Below are 12,866 nucleotides of genomic sequence, written 5' to 3'. Positions count from 1 at the left end.
ATAACCCTCTTATGAGTGCAGATGCCATTGGAGGCCAGAAGTATTGTATCCTTTTTGGAGCCGGAGTTACAAGGGTTCTGTGGGTGCTGGGAACCAAACTCTGGTCCTCTTCAAGAGCAGCGAGTGCTCTTAACAACAGAACTATCTCCCCACATAATCATTACCGTGTATATGTCATGTGTGGATGCCTAAGCATGCCGCGGTCACATTAAAACTTTATAGTCAGTTCTTTCCTTCTGCCTTTACCAGTTGAGCCAATCATCAGCCTTCCCTTCCAGATCTTTTCCCACTCCCCTACTCCATGCACTTGCGGGTCGCAACCCTTAGCCATCTGGTTCTGTAGAGCGGGGAGTCCTCGTGGTCCCGAGAGACGTGGCTTCTTCTCCAGGAGGTTCTAGAGGGGCAGATACGAGGTTCGAGGGAGAGTGCTGCGCTGCAGGATCCAAGTCTCTGGACTAAGAAGCTACTGCAGCTACTACTGCAAGGCCGGGCGGAGTCTGGAGGGCGGGACCGCTCGGCGTCGAGGCTCCGCCCACACCGACAGAGGAGGCGTGGCTTGTGTCACGTGACGGCGCCGGAGCAGTGAGGCTCCGCCCGGCCCTCCGTGGAGGCCCGGCCGCGACCCGGGCCGCGCACGCTGAGGAGCTCTCCGGTTCTCCCCGCGACCACTTCTCCTAGTCCCCGCTTTCAGCCCAGTCACTCCCGCCGGCTCTGGGCTCGCCGGCTGGCGGGGAGTGGCCTCAAGATGGACGAAGGCGGTGGCGGTGAGGGCGGCAGCGGTGAGTGATGGAGGTGTGGCCGGCTCTCTGGGCGGCCCTGAGGCCGGGGGTCGCTCTGTTGAGAGCCCAGGCTTGAGACGTGGGGCTGGGGGTCGGGTAGGGTGACGGCGACCGTGGGGAGGTGCGCGGGGTAAGGCCGGGACTCGGGCTTCGCAGCGCTGGTGAGAGGATATGTCGGAAACCGCGGGGTCGTCGCCCAGCGCGGTCGCGGGTCGCGGGTTCGAGGCCGGGGTCTCCGCAGCTCAGCTCCAGGTCGCCTTTCCGAGATGGGGGCACATTGCGGGGCGACCTTCCCAGAGTCTCGTTGCCAAGGGCGTCCACGCCCTCCCTAGCCCAGCTGTTTCGGACGGGCCCCTCTCTTTTTCAGCTCTCCTCAGGTGTCTGGAGCTTGGGAGCTCGTGGATGGGGAGGGGAAAGTTTTCAATTTGGAAGCCTCGGGGCCCAGAGGCTGGGGTGGATCGGTCTGGGGAGAGGAGGAAGGTTGGAAGTCAAGACCATGTCTCTGGTTTTTAGATCCGAAGTACTCGTTGGGAATGGCTTAAAGGACATGAGGGGCAGGCAGCTCCAGTCCAGGTCTGAGTATGCATTTTTATGAAATAGTGAAAAAGAAGGGGTGGGATGTAAGAATAAAGAGGGGGCCAGTAACTCAATGATAAATCATTGTCTAGCATGCCCGGGGCCCTGAGTTTGATCCCCAACACCACCAAATGGAAAATATAATTAAGAAATTAAAGGGGTTAGGTGGAATCGCTTTGAAGCTGAGGGTGTGAAGCGGGAGCCACAGCTAGCAAGGCTGTAAGGCTCCAGGACAGGTGCGTGTGGCAGACACCCTTCCAGAGGTGGGCTGTCAGTTCTCCGCGTTGCTCAGGCTGTATTTGCCTGACTGAGTTCCACCCTGCTGCAAATGTGCCGGTTGTAAATTACTCAACGGAATACAAATTCCTGTTGTGTCATTTCATGAATCTGGTTTCCCAAAACATCAAGCGTCACCGTTTGTGGAGTGGGTCTTTGAAGAAAGCAGAGGGTTAATAATGTACCGATCATTTTTACCCAAACAGCCCAAGTTGAAGCTGTCTGGACTTTGAGGAGTGATCTTCCTTTTTGCTGACAGAATGATCAGAATCCCATGTAGTAAGGGAGTGTTTAGGGGGAAAAAAGTCTTAATTACAGGCTGCTGGAGCAGCTGCCTGTAAGAATCAGCAGTATTGAAGACTTCCTCGTGAAGTGGTTAATCAAGGTGCCTTCTAGAATTCCAGAGCTTCTCAGATTTTTTTCTTCCCTGTGAAAGAGGCAAAGTGGCTAGGCTGTAGGAAGTTGGCACTCCTCGTGGCATTTGCCAAGTTCAGTTCTCATAGTAAAAGCCAGGGGTAGCACAGTGGCACCGAGTGGGTGTTTTGTTTATGAAAAGAAAGAGCCCAGTTGCAAACCCTCCTACGTGCCAGCTGCCGGTCTGGATGCACTGGGTCCCTGCAGATGCCTTGCCTTTCGCCTATATCACAGCTTGACATAGTAGTTTAGAAAAGTCAAGACAGTGGCAATTTGACATTGGAATCCAGGAAGCTAGCTGAGCTGGCGGTTGCTCTGCGGGATGCTGCAGGGTCTATTGAGTCAACACGTGAAAGATTTGCAGGTAAAAGCAGATACAGTGGAGAAAACTTAGAAGCCAGTGTGTTTCAGCAGTTCATAGAATTCGAGAAGTATAATAAAGGTCAATATTAAAGTATCAAAAAGACTTAAAGCTATCTCTGGACTATTAATACCTCTGGTTATATTAATATACCAGAGAGACACTCTTAAAATTAAAAAAGATGTTACATTCAGTGATACTGCATTCCATGGCCAAAAGTTAAAAAATGGGAAACAGTAACGGCCGTCAGGTAAGATTACTTCAGGGAGACGTTACAAATAAGTGATCAAGACAGTCTGACAGCTGGAGTTGACTCTTCAGGAGCCCGGTGGTGGAGGGAGAGAACTGCGCTCACAAGCTGTCTTCTGACCTCCTTAGGCAAGCAGCAACAAGCTTGTGCACACGCACACAATTTAAAAAAAGTAACCAAGAATAAGCAGTCATTTTATACATTCTGGTCTAAACAATGTAAATACTACTATCCTTATGGATTTTTCTCTTATATTTCCCAGGTTTTTTGAATAAGAACATATGCTTTCAAATTTGAAAAAAAAACTCAGCTTATAAAAGATGTGGATATTTTAAACATACAGCATGATTTAATTCACCTTTCTGGAACATTTAACAACAATGAGATTTATTGATTTTTCTACTGGAATGCCAGACAGTGTGCTATGTGATAGAAAACAGCTTTTTTAACTTTTATTGATTCAGCTTACCAAAAAAAAATCTTTCCTCCTCACATTGTGGAAAAATACTTCTGAATGCTTTCAGCAATCTTAGAGTATTTAACTTCTAACCCAGTGAAAAATCTCTCGCAGTTTTGAAATGTGAGTTATCATATACTTTTTTTTTTTTTTTTTCCGAGACAGGGTTTCTCTGTGTAGTCCTGGCTGTCCTGGAACTCACTCTGTAGATCAGGCTGGCCTTGAACTCAGAAATCCGCCTGCCTCTGCCTCCCAAGTGCTGGGATTACATGCGTGTGCTACCACCGCCCGGCTATCATGTACTTATTGTGTGACCTTGATGGCTTCTGTCTGACTGTTGATCCGTAGAGATTTGAAGTTAATATATAGTTTCTTTTAGTAAGCCCATCTCCATTTTCAAAACTACTGCTTTGCTTAAAATGATTTTGTTTTGTTTTTTGCTAGCCCTTTGATAAAACTGTTTCAGCTGCCAGGCAGTTACAAAGCATAGCATTATTTGGCATATCATTAGAGTATAGGAGAGCCTTTAATCTACATCTGGGACCCCTGCTTCAGCTTTCTTAGGAGATAAAAACAAAAAAAAGCTAAATTTATTCAAATAGTAGTTACAGCAGAGGCCAAAGGTGATTTAAAAGATTTTCTTTATTGTTAGAGTGTTGGTCAGGCAAAAAGGACTTCAGAAATTGTAGTTTTTATAACTGAACTTTTGTCCAGGCTTTATTTGTTCTTTGCAATGCATGATAAGAAAAGGATGGCGCATGAATGGCTGGAAGGCAGTTACAAGGAGGAGCGAGTGGGGGCTCAAGATTACAGGAACACATTGTTCTGTGTAATGTGTGCAGAGTGTAGTTAAGGTGTTTTTCCTTCCTTTGGTGCTTGGTACCGTTCTGATTTTCTAGAACAGTTCTTGAACTAGGCCTCTACTTAGAAACGAACTGGCTAGTTTGGCTCTGTGCCATCACCAGATGCATGTTTCTGAATGTGCCACTGGGACAGATGAGATGCTGAGTCTGTGTGGATGCAGGTACAGTTTGTGCTCAGGTGTTCTGAAGTTCAGGGTACTCAATGCATACAGAGTAAAGCTAGGTTGAGAGCCCAACTTTCACCTGTCAGACAAGTGCTAAGCCTGAAGTTTGAAAACAGAGTGTTGGTAAGGCCTTTTCAGCCTTTGCTGGCGGCAGTGCAAATTAGTCACAGCTCTCAAAAAGCGTAAATGTACCCTGGGCTCTGTTGGCTCAGATCTGTTTCTTGCCCTTGCCCTGGGGAGGGACTGTGTTCTGCAGATGTATCTCCCAGACTCTCCTGAGTGGTCTTGCCTGGCTGGGTCTAGCCAATGGGAGCTATTGGGTAGTTTGGAAGCTGAAAGAAAGGAGAAACCAGGTTCTCTTGTAAATGTTCTTGCCCTAGGCCATGTCTCTGCAGCTGCTCTTCCTTTATTTAGGCTCCTGCTCCTGCCACAAGCTCTCTGCTTTTCCAGCTCCTGTCCTTCCTAACCTCAGAGCTCTGGAAATGCCTTCTGCCTTCAGCCTCCCAGCAGAAGGGAATGCTTGTGACTCCTCCTGGTCTCTGGGTTGTCTTACAGTTTCCTGTTTTTCTGTCACATGCATAACCAATTCCCTAGGCCAGTTTTCCTCTACTTTAGCCTTAAAGAGATGGCTGTTTACCCTGTTTAGACCCTGATATCTATGGGAAACACAGGGCAATATTTTTTAAAATCATACTGTAAGTCGTCAGACCCAACAGTGCAGTTCTAGGAATTTAACATGGGAATACATTTATATTTGCATGAGGCAATAAAAGCAAACGATTATTCATTGCCTTGAATGTCTATCAACAGAAGACTTGGGAGAATAAACTCTTAATATAGGGGATGGTGACTGAAGTTGAGGAACGAGGCAACTGAGTTGATACAGACACACCTCAATAATGGTTTGCTAAATTACAGAAGCAAAGTAGGAAAATGCATTGTGTGCTAGTTTCTGTTTTTTAAGGAAATGCTTGTAAACGAATGAACATTTTCTGGAAGGTTAAGCAAGGAACTAGAAACAATGATCACCTGTTCAGACAGGTTGATAAATTTAAACAGGGAAGAAATGTTTCATTCTCTGCCTTTTTATTTCTTGAAATTGGATAAAGTTGAAATAAATCTGTCCTCACCTTGCTAAAATTAGAAAACAAGTTCCTGGGAAAATACTATTCCATGTTAGTCAGGACCTCCCCCTCCTTTTTTTGTGTTGGGCACAGCGGGTGCCTCTAATCCCTGTGGTTGAAGGCTGAGGCAGGGGGCTTGCAAAGAGTTTAAGTCCAGCTTGAGCTACAGAGTGGATCCTAAGGACAGTGTGGGTTACAGAATAAATCCTTCTCAAAACAAAACAAACAAATCATCTCTACAAAGTCAGGACTGGTCAGGCACACCTTTAATCCCAATTCAGAAGGCAGAGGCTGGTAGATTTCTGAGTTTGAGGTCAGTTTGTACATAGTGAGTTCCAGGTCAGTCAGGACTGTGTAGAGAGACCTAGTCTCAAAATCAAAACAAAATATCCCCAGGACAAAACTCCCAAAACAAACAAAAAATAAAATACACACCTCTCCCCTACAAGAGAAAGGAAGACGTCCCCTTTTACAAAAATATTTACATCTCAAAACTTCCTTTTTTGAGGTAATTTATGAAAGATAAAATATTTATTAAGTATGATAGAGTGTGTTCCCTACATGCATTCATTGTATTTATAGACAGTAGCAACCACTCTCCTCTTAAGAGCTTACAATGGGACAGGTGCTTTTAGATTGTGCACTGGGCATGCTCTAGCAGTAATCCAGATGTGGTCTGTATCCAGAGGTGGTTCCTATGCTTGCCACAGGGTAGTAGTCTTCGTGAGGAAGGCGGTGAGTTTCTGTGTTCATGGAACTTATGTCTGTATCTAGGGAGACAGGTAACTAGATTTCTAAAATAGTGAAAAATTATTCTAAATGTTTTGAAAGAGATGAAGAGGTGACCAGAAGGGTGTTGGAGGTGAGGCATGGAAGGTGGAGGTAGGAGAAAGCCATTGGCTTAGACAGCCCCTTGGAGGAAGTCCTCCTTCAGGGTCAGCCTGTAGGCTGGAGAGCCAGGCAGAGACAAGTGTGTGGATTACTTACTCACAGTGCAGGAAGCCCATTCAAACAGGACAGCAACATTAGATTTATGTTTCAATAATTTTTTATCTAATGTTTACATAATGCTCTTTGTCAGGTCTTGTCTTCTGTGCTGTACAGATCTTGATTTGCTACAGGCCAAGTATTACTAGCTACAGACAGACAGGTGGAGCGAGAGGGGAGGTTAAGTAGCTTGTTTCAAGTGTCACAGCTGGTGAGTGGTGGGGCCGTGACTGACTTGTATCTGTGTTCTTGTTTGAGTCTGGTTTTTTTGTTTTGTTTTTTTTTTCCTTTCTAAAGACAGGATTTTTCTATGTATCCTGGCTGTCTTATAACTCACTCTGTAGACCAGGCTGGCCTCGAAGTCACAGAGATCCACCTGCCTCTGCCTCCCAAGCACTGGAACTAAAAGCAGGCACCGTCAAGGCCTAGCCTGAGGATATCTTTAACCATTGCCCACCTTGCCTTTTAGGAAAGGTGTCCCTGGGTCCTAGTGAAGAATGGGGTTGGAAAAAGAGCACAGGCTGTGGGCACAATGAGGAGGTTTTTGTGGTTCAGGTGACAGTTAACACCAGCTGCAGGATCAGGGAAGCAGTGGTAAAGGGGGTGAAAGACCATGTGACTTGTCTCGGTAAAAAGCTTCGTGCTCTGTGCTGAGGCAGAGACAGGCAGGCAAGTGTCTGTGAGTTCCAGGCCAGCCTGGTCTGTAGAGTGAGACCCTGATTCAGAACAGACAAACAGACCATCGTGCACTATGCATAATGTCTCCCTTGCTCAGAATTAGTATACTAGCTGTTGACAGTATGTGGTATGACTTTAGGTGTTATTGCAGATAAGTCCCTTCATCTCAGTATATAGCAGAGGCTCGTCCCTCTATCTCAGTACATAGCAGCGTCATCCTTTTGGTTACTCCAGCCAAACATGGGGTGCTATCTTTTACTTCTTTGCCTTAGCCTTCAAACACCCTCCCCCACTCAGCTCCTCATCCTTGTTTATGCTACAGCCAGAGTATGTTCCACCACCACAGCATCTATTAAATTATAAAAATTAATATATATGATATATGTAAAATATATAATATATAAAAATTAGTATATATACTAATTTATTTACTTTAATATATGCTAAATAAAAAACCTTTTTGTCCTCCTTGACCTCTTTCTAGGTTTTGTTTGTTTGTTTTGTTTTTGAAACTAGTTCTTATATATCCCTGGGTGTTTTGGAACTCAGTGACCCGCTTGCCTCTGCCTCCCAAATGCTAACATTAAAGGCATTTGCCACCACATCTGGCCCCTGTAGAGCCCATCTTCTTTTCAGAGTTTTGCTGTTTGTTTTTTTAATGTGTGGTGTGTACATGCCCGCCCGCCGGCCTGCCCGCCGGCCCATGCATCTGTAGAGGTCAGAAGAGAGTGTTAGATCCCTTGGACGTGCAGTTAATAAGGTGGCTGAGCCTTTGACATGGGTGCTGGGACCTGACCGTGGGTCTTCCGCAAGAGCGGCAAGCGCTCTTGGCTGCTGCTCATCTGGTTCTCCAGCCCCAGGTCTTGCTAGCTCAACATTTCCCAACTACCTTCTCACTTCACTCCAGTTACACCTCCTGGTCTCTGCCAGGTAACCCCTGCCTCAGGACCTTCGCTTGGCTGCCCCAGGCTTTTCCTGCTGGCTGCACCTGGTGCCTTCCTGATTTCATTCAGAACATTGTGACTGCAGTGTCTCCTTACTGTGGAGCCCTCCTTCAGGCAGTCTGTGCAGCATCACCCCATGTCAGTCTTCCCGGTTCTCCGTTCTCAGTTTCTTCTTCATGTTCCACTGCTCAGTACTCAGCTCCCCTTGCTCGTTGTGTATTTGTTTATAGTCGACTTCTCTCATAAAATGTAAATTCTAGCCAGGCATTTTGGCATGTGTCTTTAATCTGAGCACTTGGGAGTTAGAGGCAGGAGAGTCCCTGTGAAAAGAATCAGGGCTACATATTGAGATCCTATCTCAATAAAATAAGATAAATTAATTTAAAAGAATGTAAGTTGCATGGATGAAGAGACATTATCTGCTGCTATGCCTTTAAGGTCTAAAATACAGCCCTGTGCATCTGTGTACATCAGGCCTCAGTGAAATTATTTACTTATTTTGATATGGTCTGTATGCACGTATGCCTGTCTGTGTATGTAGAAGTCAGAGTTGATGACTGTTGTTTCTCATACCATATATATAGACACATTTTTAAAAAAACTATTCAAGGGCTCTTCGCCTTTAAGAATTTTTATTTTTCTAGCCTGGTCTACAGAGTGAGTTCCAGGACAGCCAGGGCTACACAGAGAAACCCTGTCTCGAAAAACCAAAAAAAAAGAATTTTTATTTTTATTTTATGTTTGTGTTTACTTGAATGTATATACAGAGGCCAGTAGAGGGCATTACTTCACTTGGAACTGGAGTTACAGATGGTTGTGAGCCACCGTGCAAGTGCTGGGAATTGAACCCAGACCTTTTGGAAGAGTAGTAGCCAGTGCTTTTAACCTGGCTGAGCTACCTCTCCAGCCCCTCCGATTGTCTTTTGAGGAAGTTGCTCACTGAACCCAGGGCTCACCAGTTGGCTTTTGAGTTCCGGGGATTTGCCTGTCTCTGACTCCCCAGCACTAGGCCTGCAGATATGCAGGATCTTGCCTAGACTTTTCCTGGGTGCCTCGATCTCAACTGTAGGTCCTTCATTTGTGCAGCAGGCCCTTCACCACTGAACTGTCTCCCAGTCCTCAGTAAATACTTCCAGGTCAGCATGGTTACAGTTGTGTAGCAAGCTCTGATCCTATTCCCTGTCCTTTGCTGTCAGTAGAGGCGGCCGTTAAGATGTGCTGTGAGGCCCTGTGGTTTCTCTTGCTTTGACAGAGGTGTGTATTTATGTAAGTCTCCTGTTTAAGGATGACACAGTATCAGCTATACGGACGCTTGGCAGCTTGCATGTAAGTGTAAGATGACCCATGTGATGGTACAGAGACTTGTTTGCTTCTTTTAACTTCCCTCATAGTCTGTCTTTCTTGTGTTGAACTCTGACTTGCTGATTTTCTATTGATGTGGTTACAGACAACACCGAGATGAGCTTGGTAGGCTTGTGTTTCTTCATAAGTGTGTGAGGCTTTTAAAATCTGTTGTTTTTGGGTCTGCATTAGCATCACAGTCAGCGGTTATGGTTTTCCTGCTTTCGGATTCTTAGATTTCCAGCAGATTGCCTTCTCATTAGGATCTGGTGAATGCTACTCTGATTTCCTAGCAGTCCCTCACATTTTAATCCACTTTCGAGCTCTGGCACTTATTTTAAATGTCTATCTGTCTCAGGAGTAAGATACATTGATGTATCCTTTTTTCTTTCTAAGTATACAAGTGTTTTGTCTGGACCTATGTCTGCATACTGGAAGAGGGTGTTGGGTCCCATTACAGACATTGTAGCTACTGTAAGTCCTGGGAAATGCGCTCAGGACTCTGGAAGAACAGGTAGTGCTCCCAACCTCAGTTGTTCCACAGCCTCAAAGCTACAGCTCTTGTTGCTTTTCTAGCAGTGAAGTGTGTTTTGAAGGCTCAAATGGGCACACTGACAGTTTGAAGGGGTTAGCCGTGTGGGAACCTTGGAGTTGGAAGGTGATTTGGGGATTTTAGCTTCTATGAGTAGGCTTAGATAGCAGAAGAGAGAGCTCATGTGTTTGTTTTGTCAAAAATGTCTTTGCCTTTTCCATCTTCAAAGGCTGTTTTTACTGAGTACCAAGTTTATTCTCAAGGTGCTGGGAAGGGACGGTTTCATCCATTGCCATGCATGGCTGCCAATGTCTCTGGAGGAATCAGCTCACTCCTGCTGCTCCTTTGAAGCTAGCATGACTCTCCGCAGCTCACCTTCCCTGTCTTCTTGTTTGCCTTTCGGCTGTGCTGCCTGGGATGAGTGGCTGCTGCTGTTTTTCTTTGTGTAGGGCCATGCCAAGGCCTGATCTTAAATAAGATGTGCAGAATTCTTGGTTGATCCTTCTCTTGAAGCTCTGATTACATGTGACTAGGTGTGTCTTCTGTGTTGTCATGTGTGTATATATGAGACTAGTTTCTGTGCTTTTCATTATTTAAAATTCTGTGTGTATGTGCATGTATTCGTGTGTGTGTGTGTGTGTGTGTGCACGCGCATGTGTGTGACATATTTCTGGAGTAGTCAGTTTGTATGGGGAGCAAAAGTGATTCCTTATGCTGAGCGTCTAGGGGAGCACCCCGTGGACTGCTTCAGCAGGACTGGTAGGAGTCATCCCTTGGAAAGAGGTCAGTGAGCTTAAAGAGACTGGTGGAGAGTTTGGAGGAAGTGGGTTTGTCAGTGTGTAATACAGATATGTGTTACACAGGACAATTTTTAAGTGAAAAACGTTGAGTTTTTCCTCCCTGCTTTTTTGGGACAGTTCTCAGCTATGTCATCTTGTTTTGCATGGAACTTGCTATGTAGCTCAGGCTGGCCTCAAAGTCATAGAGCCTCTTTCTGCCTCTGGAGTGCTGGGGATACATCGCCACATCTAGTAGGGATTTTTTAAATTAAAATTGTGTGTGTGTGTGTGTGTTGGCATAGCCCAGGAGAGGGTTTTGGCTATCCAGAAGCTAGAGATACAAGGCAGTTGTGAGGCACCAGTAGATATTGGGCACTGAACTTTGGTTCTTTGCAAAAGCAGGAAGTGTACTTAACTACTGAGCTATCTCTCCAGCTCTTTAAACGTTTTTAAAACCAGATTTTATCAATGTAGCCTAAAATCTGCTGAAGACATATAAAATATTTTGACTTTTTGAGAAAACAGTAAATGATTTAAGTAAGGGTAGAAAATACCTCTTGTCTCCATCAGACTTTTGAAATTAACTGTGCTCATAAACTTTATAGTTGATGTCTGGCTCTCAAATGCCATGATAAGAGACACTCGGGGGATTCAGAAATGTTGTGTACTCTGCCTAGAGACAGTCCAGTAAGCTTTTTATTTCAGATAAATGTCTTTCAGCTCTGAGTAAATATTAGGAGAGACCCACTCGAGTCAACTTAGTTGGCCAAGATGATTCTGTAATTTACTTTCGCAGAGCAAATTGACTTTCTGGGCTGTCTCAGTTCTAGTAAGTCACCAGGAGCACTGTTCAAATAGGGGATAAGACTCCTGCTCTCAGCTCTCAGCAGGGCTGCAGTCAGTGCTGGGCTCCTTTTTTTTTTTTTTTTTTTTTTCCTTTTGACAAACATACTTCTGTAATTGATAAATAAACTCAAAAATGTACTATAACACTAAGCATTTTGATGAGGACTGAAAGGTAATTACTAATTACCCTCCCCCTGTTTTCACCCAGATGTTTGGCAACTTGGAGAAAACAGCCTTACTGCAGTCTTAAATTCACTTTCGTGGGAATATATAACATTCCCCGTTTACTTTGGACAGCGGCATTTCCTATTTCTGCGGACAGATGCATTTGAAACACATGCTCTTGGAGTGGCCTTGCGGTCCCCTGAGGATTCTCGGAAGGAGGAAATGGGCTGACCTATTTGGTTGCTATGAAGTAAAAACAGTCTTGTTTTCTTTCTTTCTTTTTTTTTTTTTAGTGAACATCTGGGTTGCATTTATTATTTTACATTCTGGAGGTTCTTTAAAAACCTCAATTTGATAATATGAGTGTTCATTAAAGCAGCACGGTTTAGCCTTTTCTAGAGTTGATTTAAAGAGTAGGGTGGCTGATGGAATTCAGTAATGTTTTTCTTTTCTATAAAACAGTGCCTAAGAAATGCTCTGAGATTTGAAATCATAAACCTGGGGCCTATATGGGTGGGAGGGGAGCAGGAGAGAAGGAGTGAGCAGCCTGTTCAGTCCTCAGTTCCTGCTTCTGAGGGGCTTGTCCTCCCTCATTGCTGTGCTTGGTCTCCTTCCCAAGTCTACCCTGTTTTCTTCCTTGTGTGCAGAACCAGGAGTTGTCTAGAAGATCTCTCCCCATCAGGACACCACAGAGTCTGATAGTCTAGCCACTCTGCTTATCACCAGTCCGGGAGGCGGGCCAGCGTGAAGGGCTGGTAGTAGAGGGGTTTCTTGGGGGAATTTCCCATAAATAACTACATGGAGGATATGGTTCTTTTTATGACACTGGACTTGATTGAGCATTGATGGTTAGCCAGTTTACAGGCATTGTGTCCTTGATGCCTGAGTTCAAGGCCCACACTCTTACAGGTGATGATTTTGCTGGATTAATTAAGCCTTGTGGTCTCTACACTTCCTGTCACACAGAGCAATAAATCCCCTATTAGAGTGGCCAGGAAGAGGCGTTGTCTCTTAGAGTCAGAAGCACTGGCCCTAGGCAGTGGGGCAGCAGGGATGCTTCCTTCTCTCTCACTCAGCAAGGATCACATTGCTGTAGAGTGCAGAGAGAAAGGCATTTTCCTTTTCTGTAAGTATATTAATCATATAGATTTTTCTTTCTAAAAACTGAGGTAGGTTATATTTTCTTTTTGAAATTAACACTTTGTTTTTCTGCATAAAATATGTAAACAAAATTATGTTTTCATATACTTAGGATATATTTATAGTTGCATTTGGCAGACATTTATGATTACGGTTCTTTCAAGCATATATATATATATATGCTTGAAAG

The 12,866-nt window shown here is 44.8% G+C and overlaps 1 protein-coding gene across 1 annotated transcript in view; it reads left to right on the top strand.

Annotated features, from left to right (window-relative positions):
* Positions 1-630: 630 nt before the first annotated feature.
* Cyth3 (cytohesin 3) overlaps positions 631-12,866 on the top strand; it is a 93,992-nt gene continuing 81,756 nt past the window's right edge. The window contains exon 1 of the mRNA XM_028756058.1: positions 631-779. Coding sequence (XP_028611891.1) covers positions 746-779 — 34 coding nt within the window. The 5' untranslated portion in view covers positions 631-745. The remainder of the gene's footprint in view (positions 780-12,866) is intronic.

This window comes from Grammomys surdaster, unplaced genomic scaffold (assembly GCF_004785775.1).
Source record: "Grammomys surdaster isolate TR1022 unplaced genomic scaffold, NIH_TR_1.0 126109, whole genome shotgun sequence".
Lineage (NCBI taxonomy): Eukaryota > Metazoa > Chordata > Mammalia > Rodentia > Muridae > Grammomys > Grammomys surdaster.
Note: the sequence above shows the minus strand (reverse complement) of the source record. Positions and strands in the feature narration are given on the sequence as shown.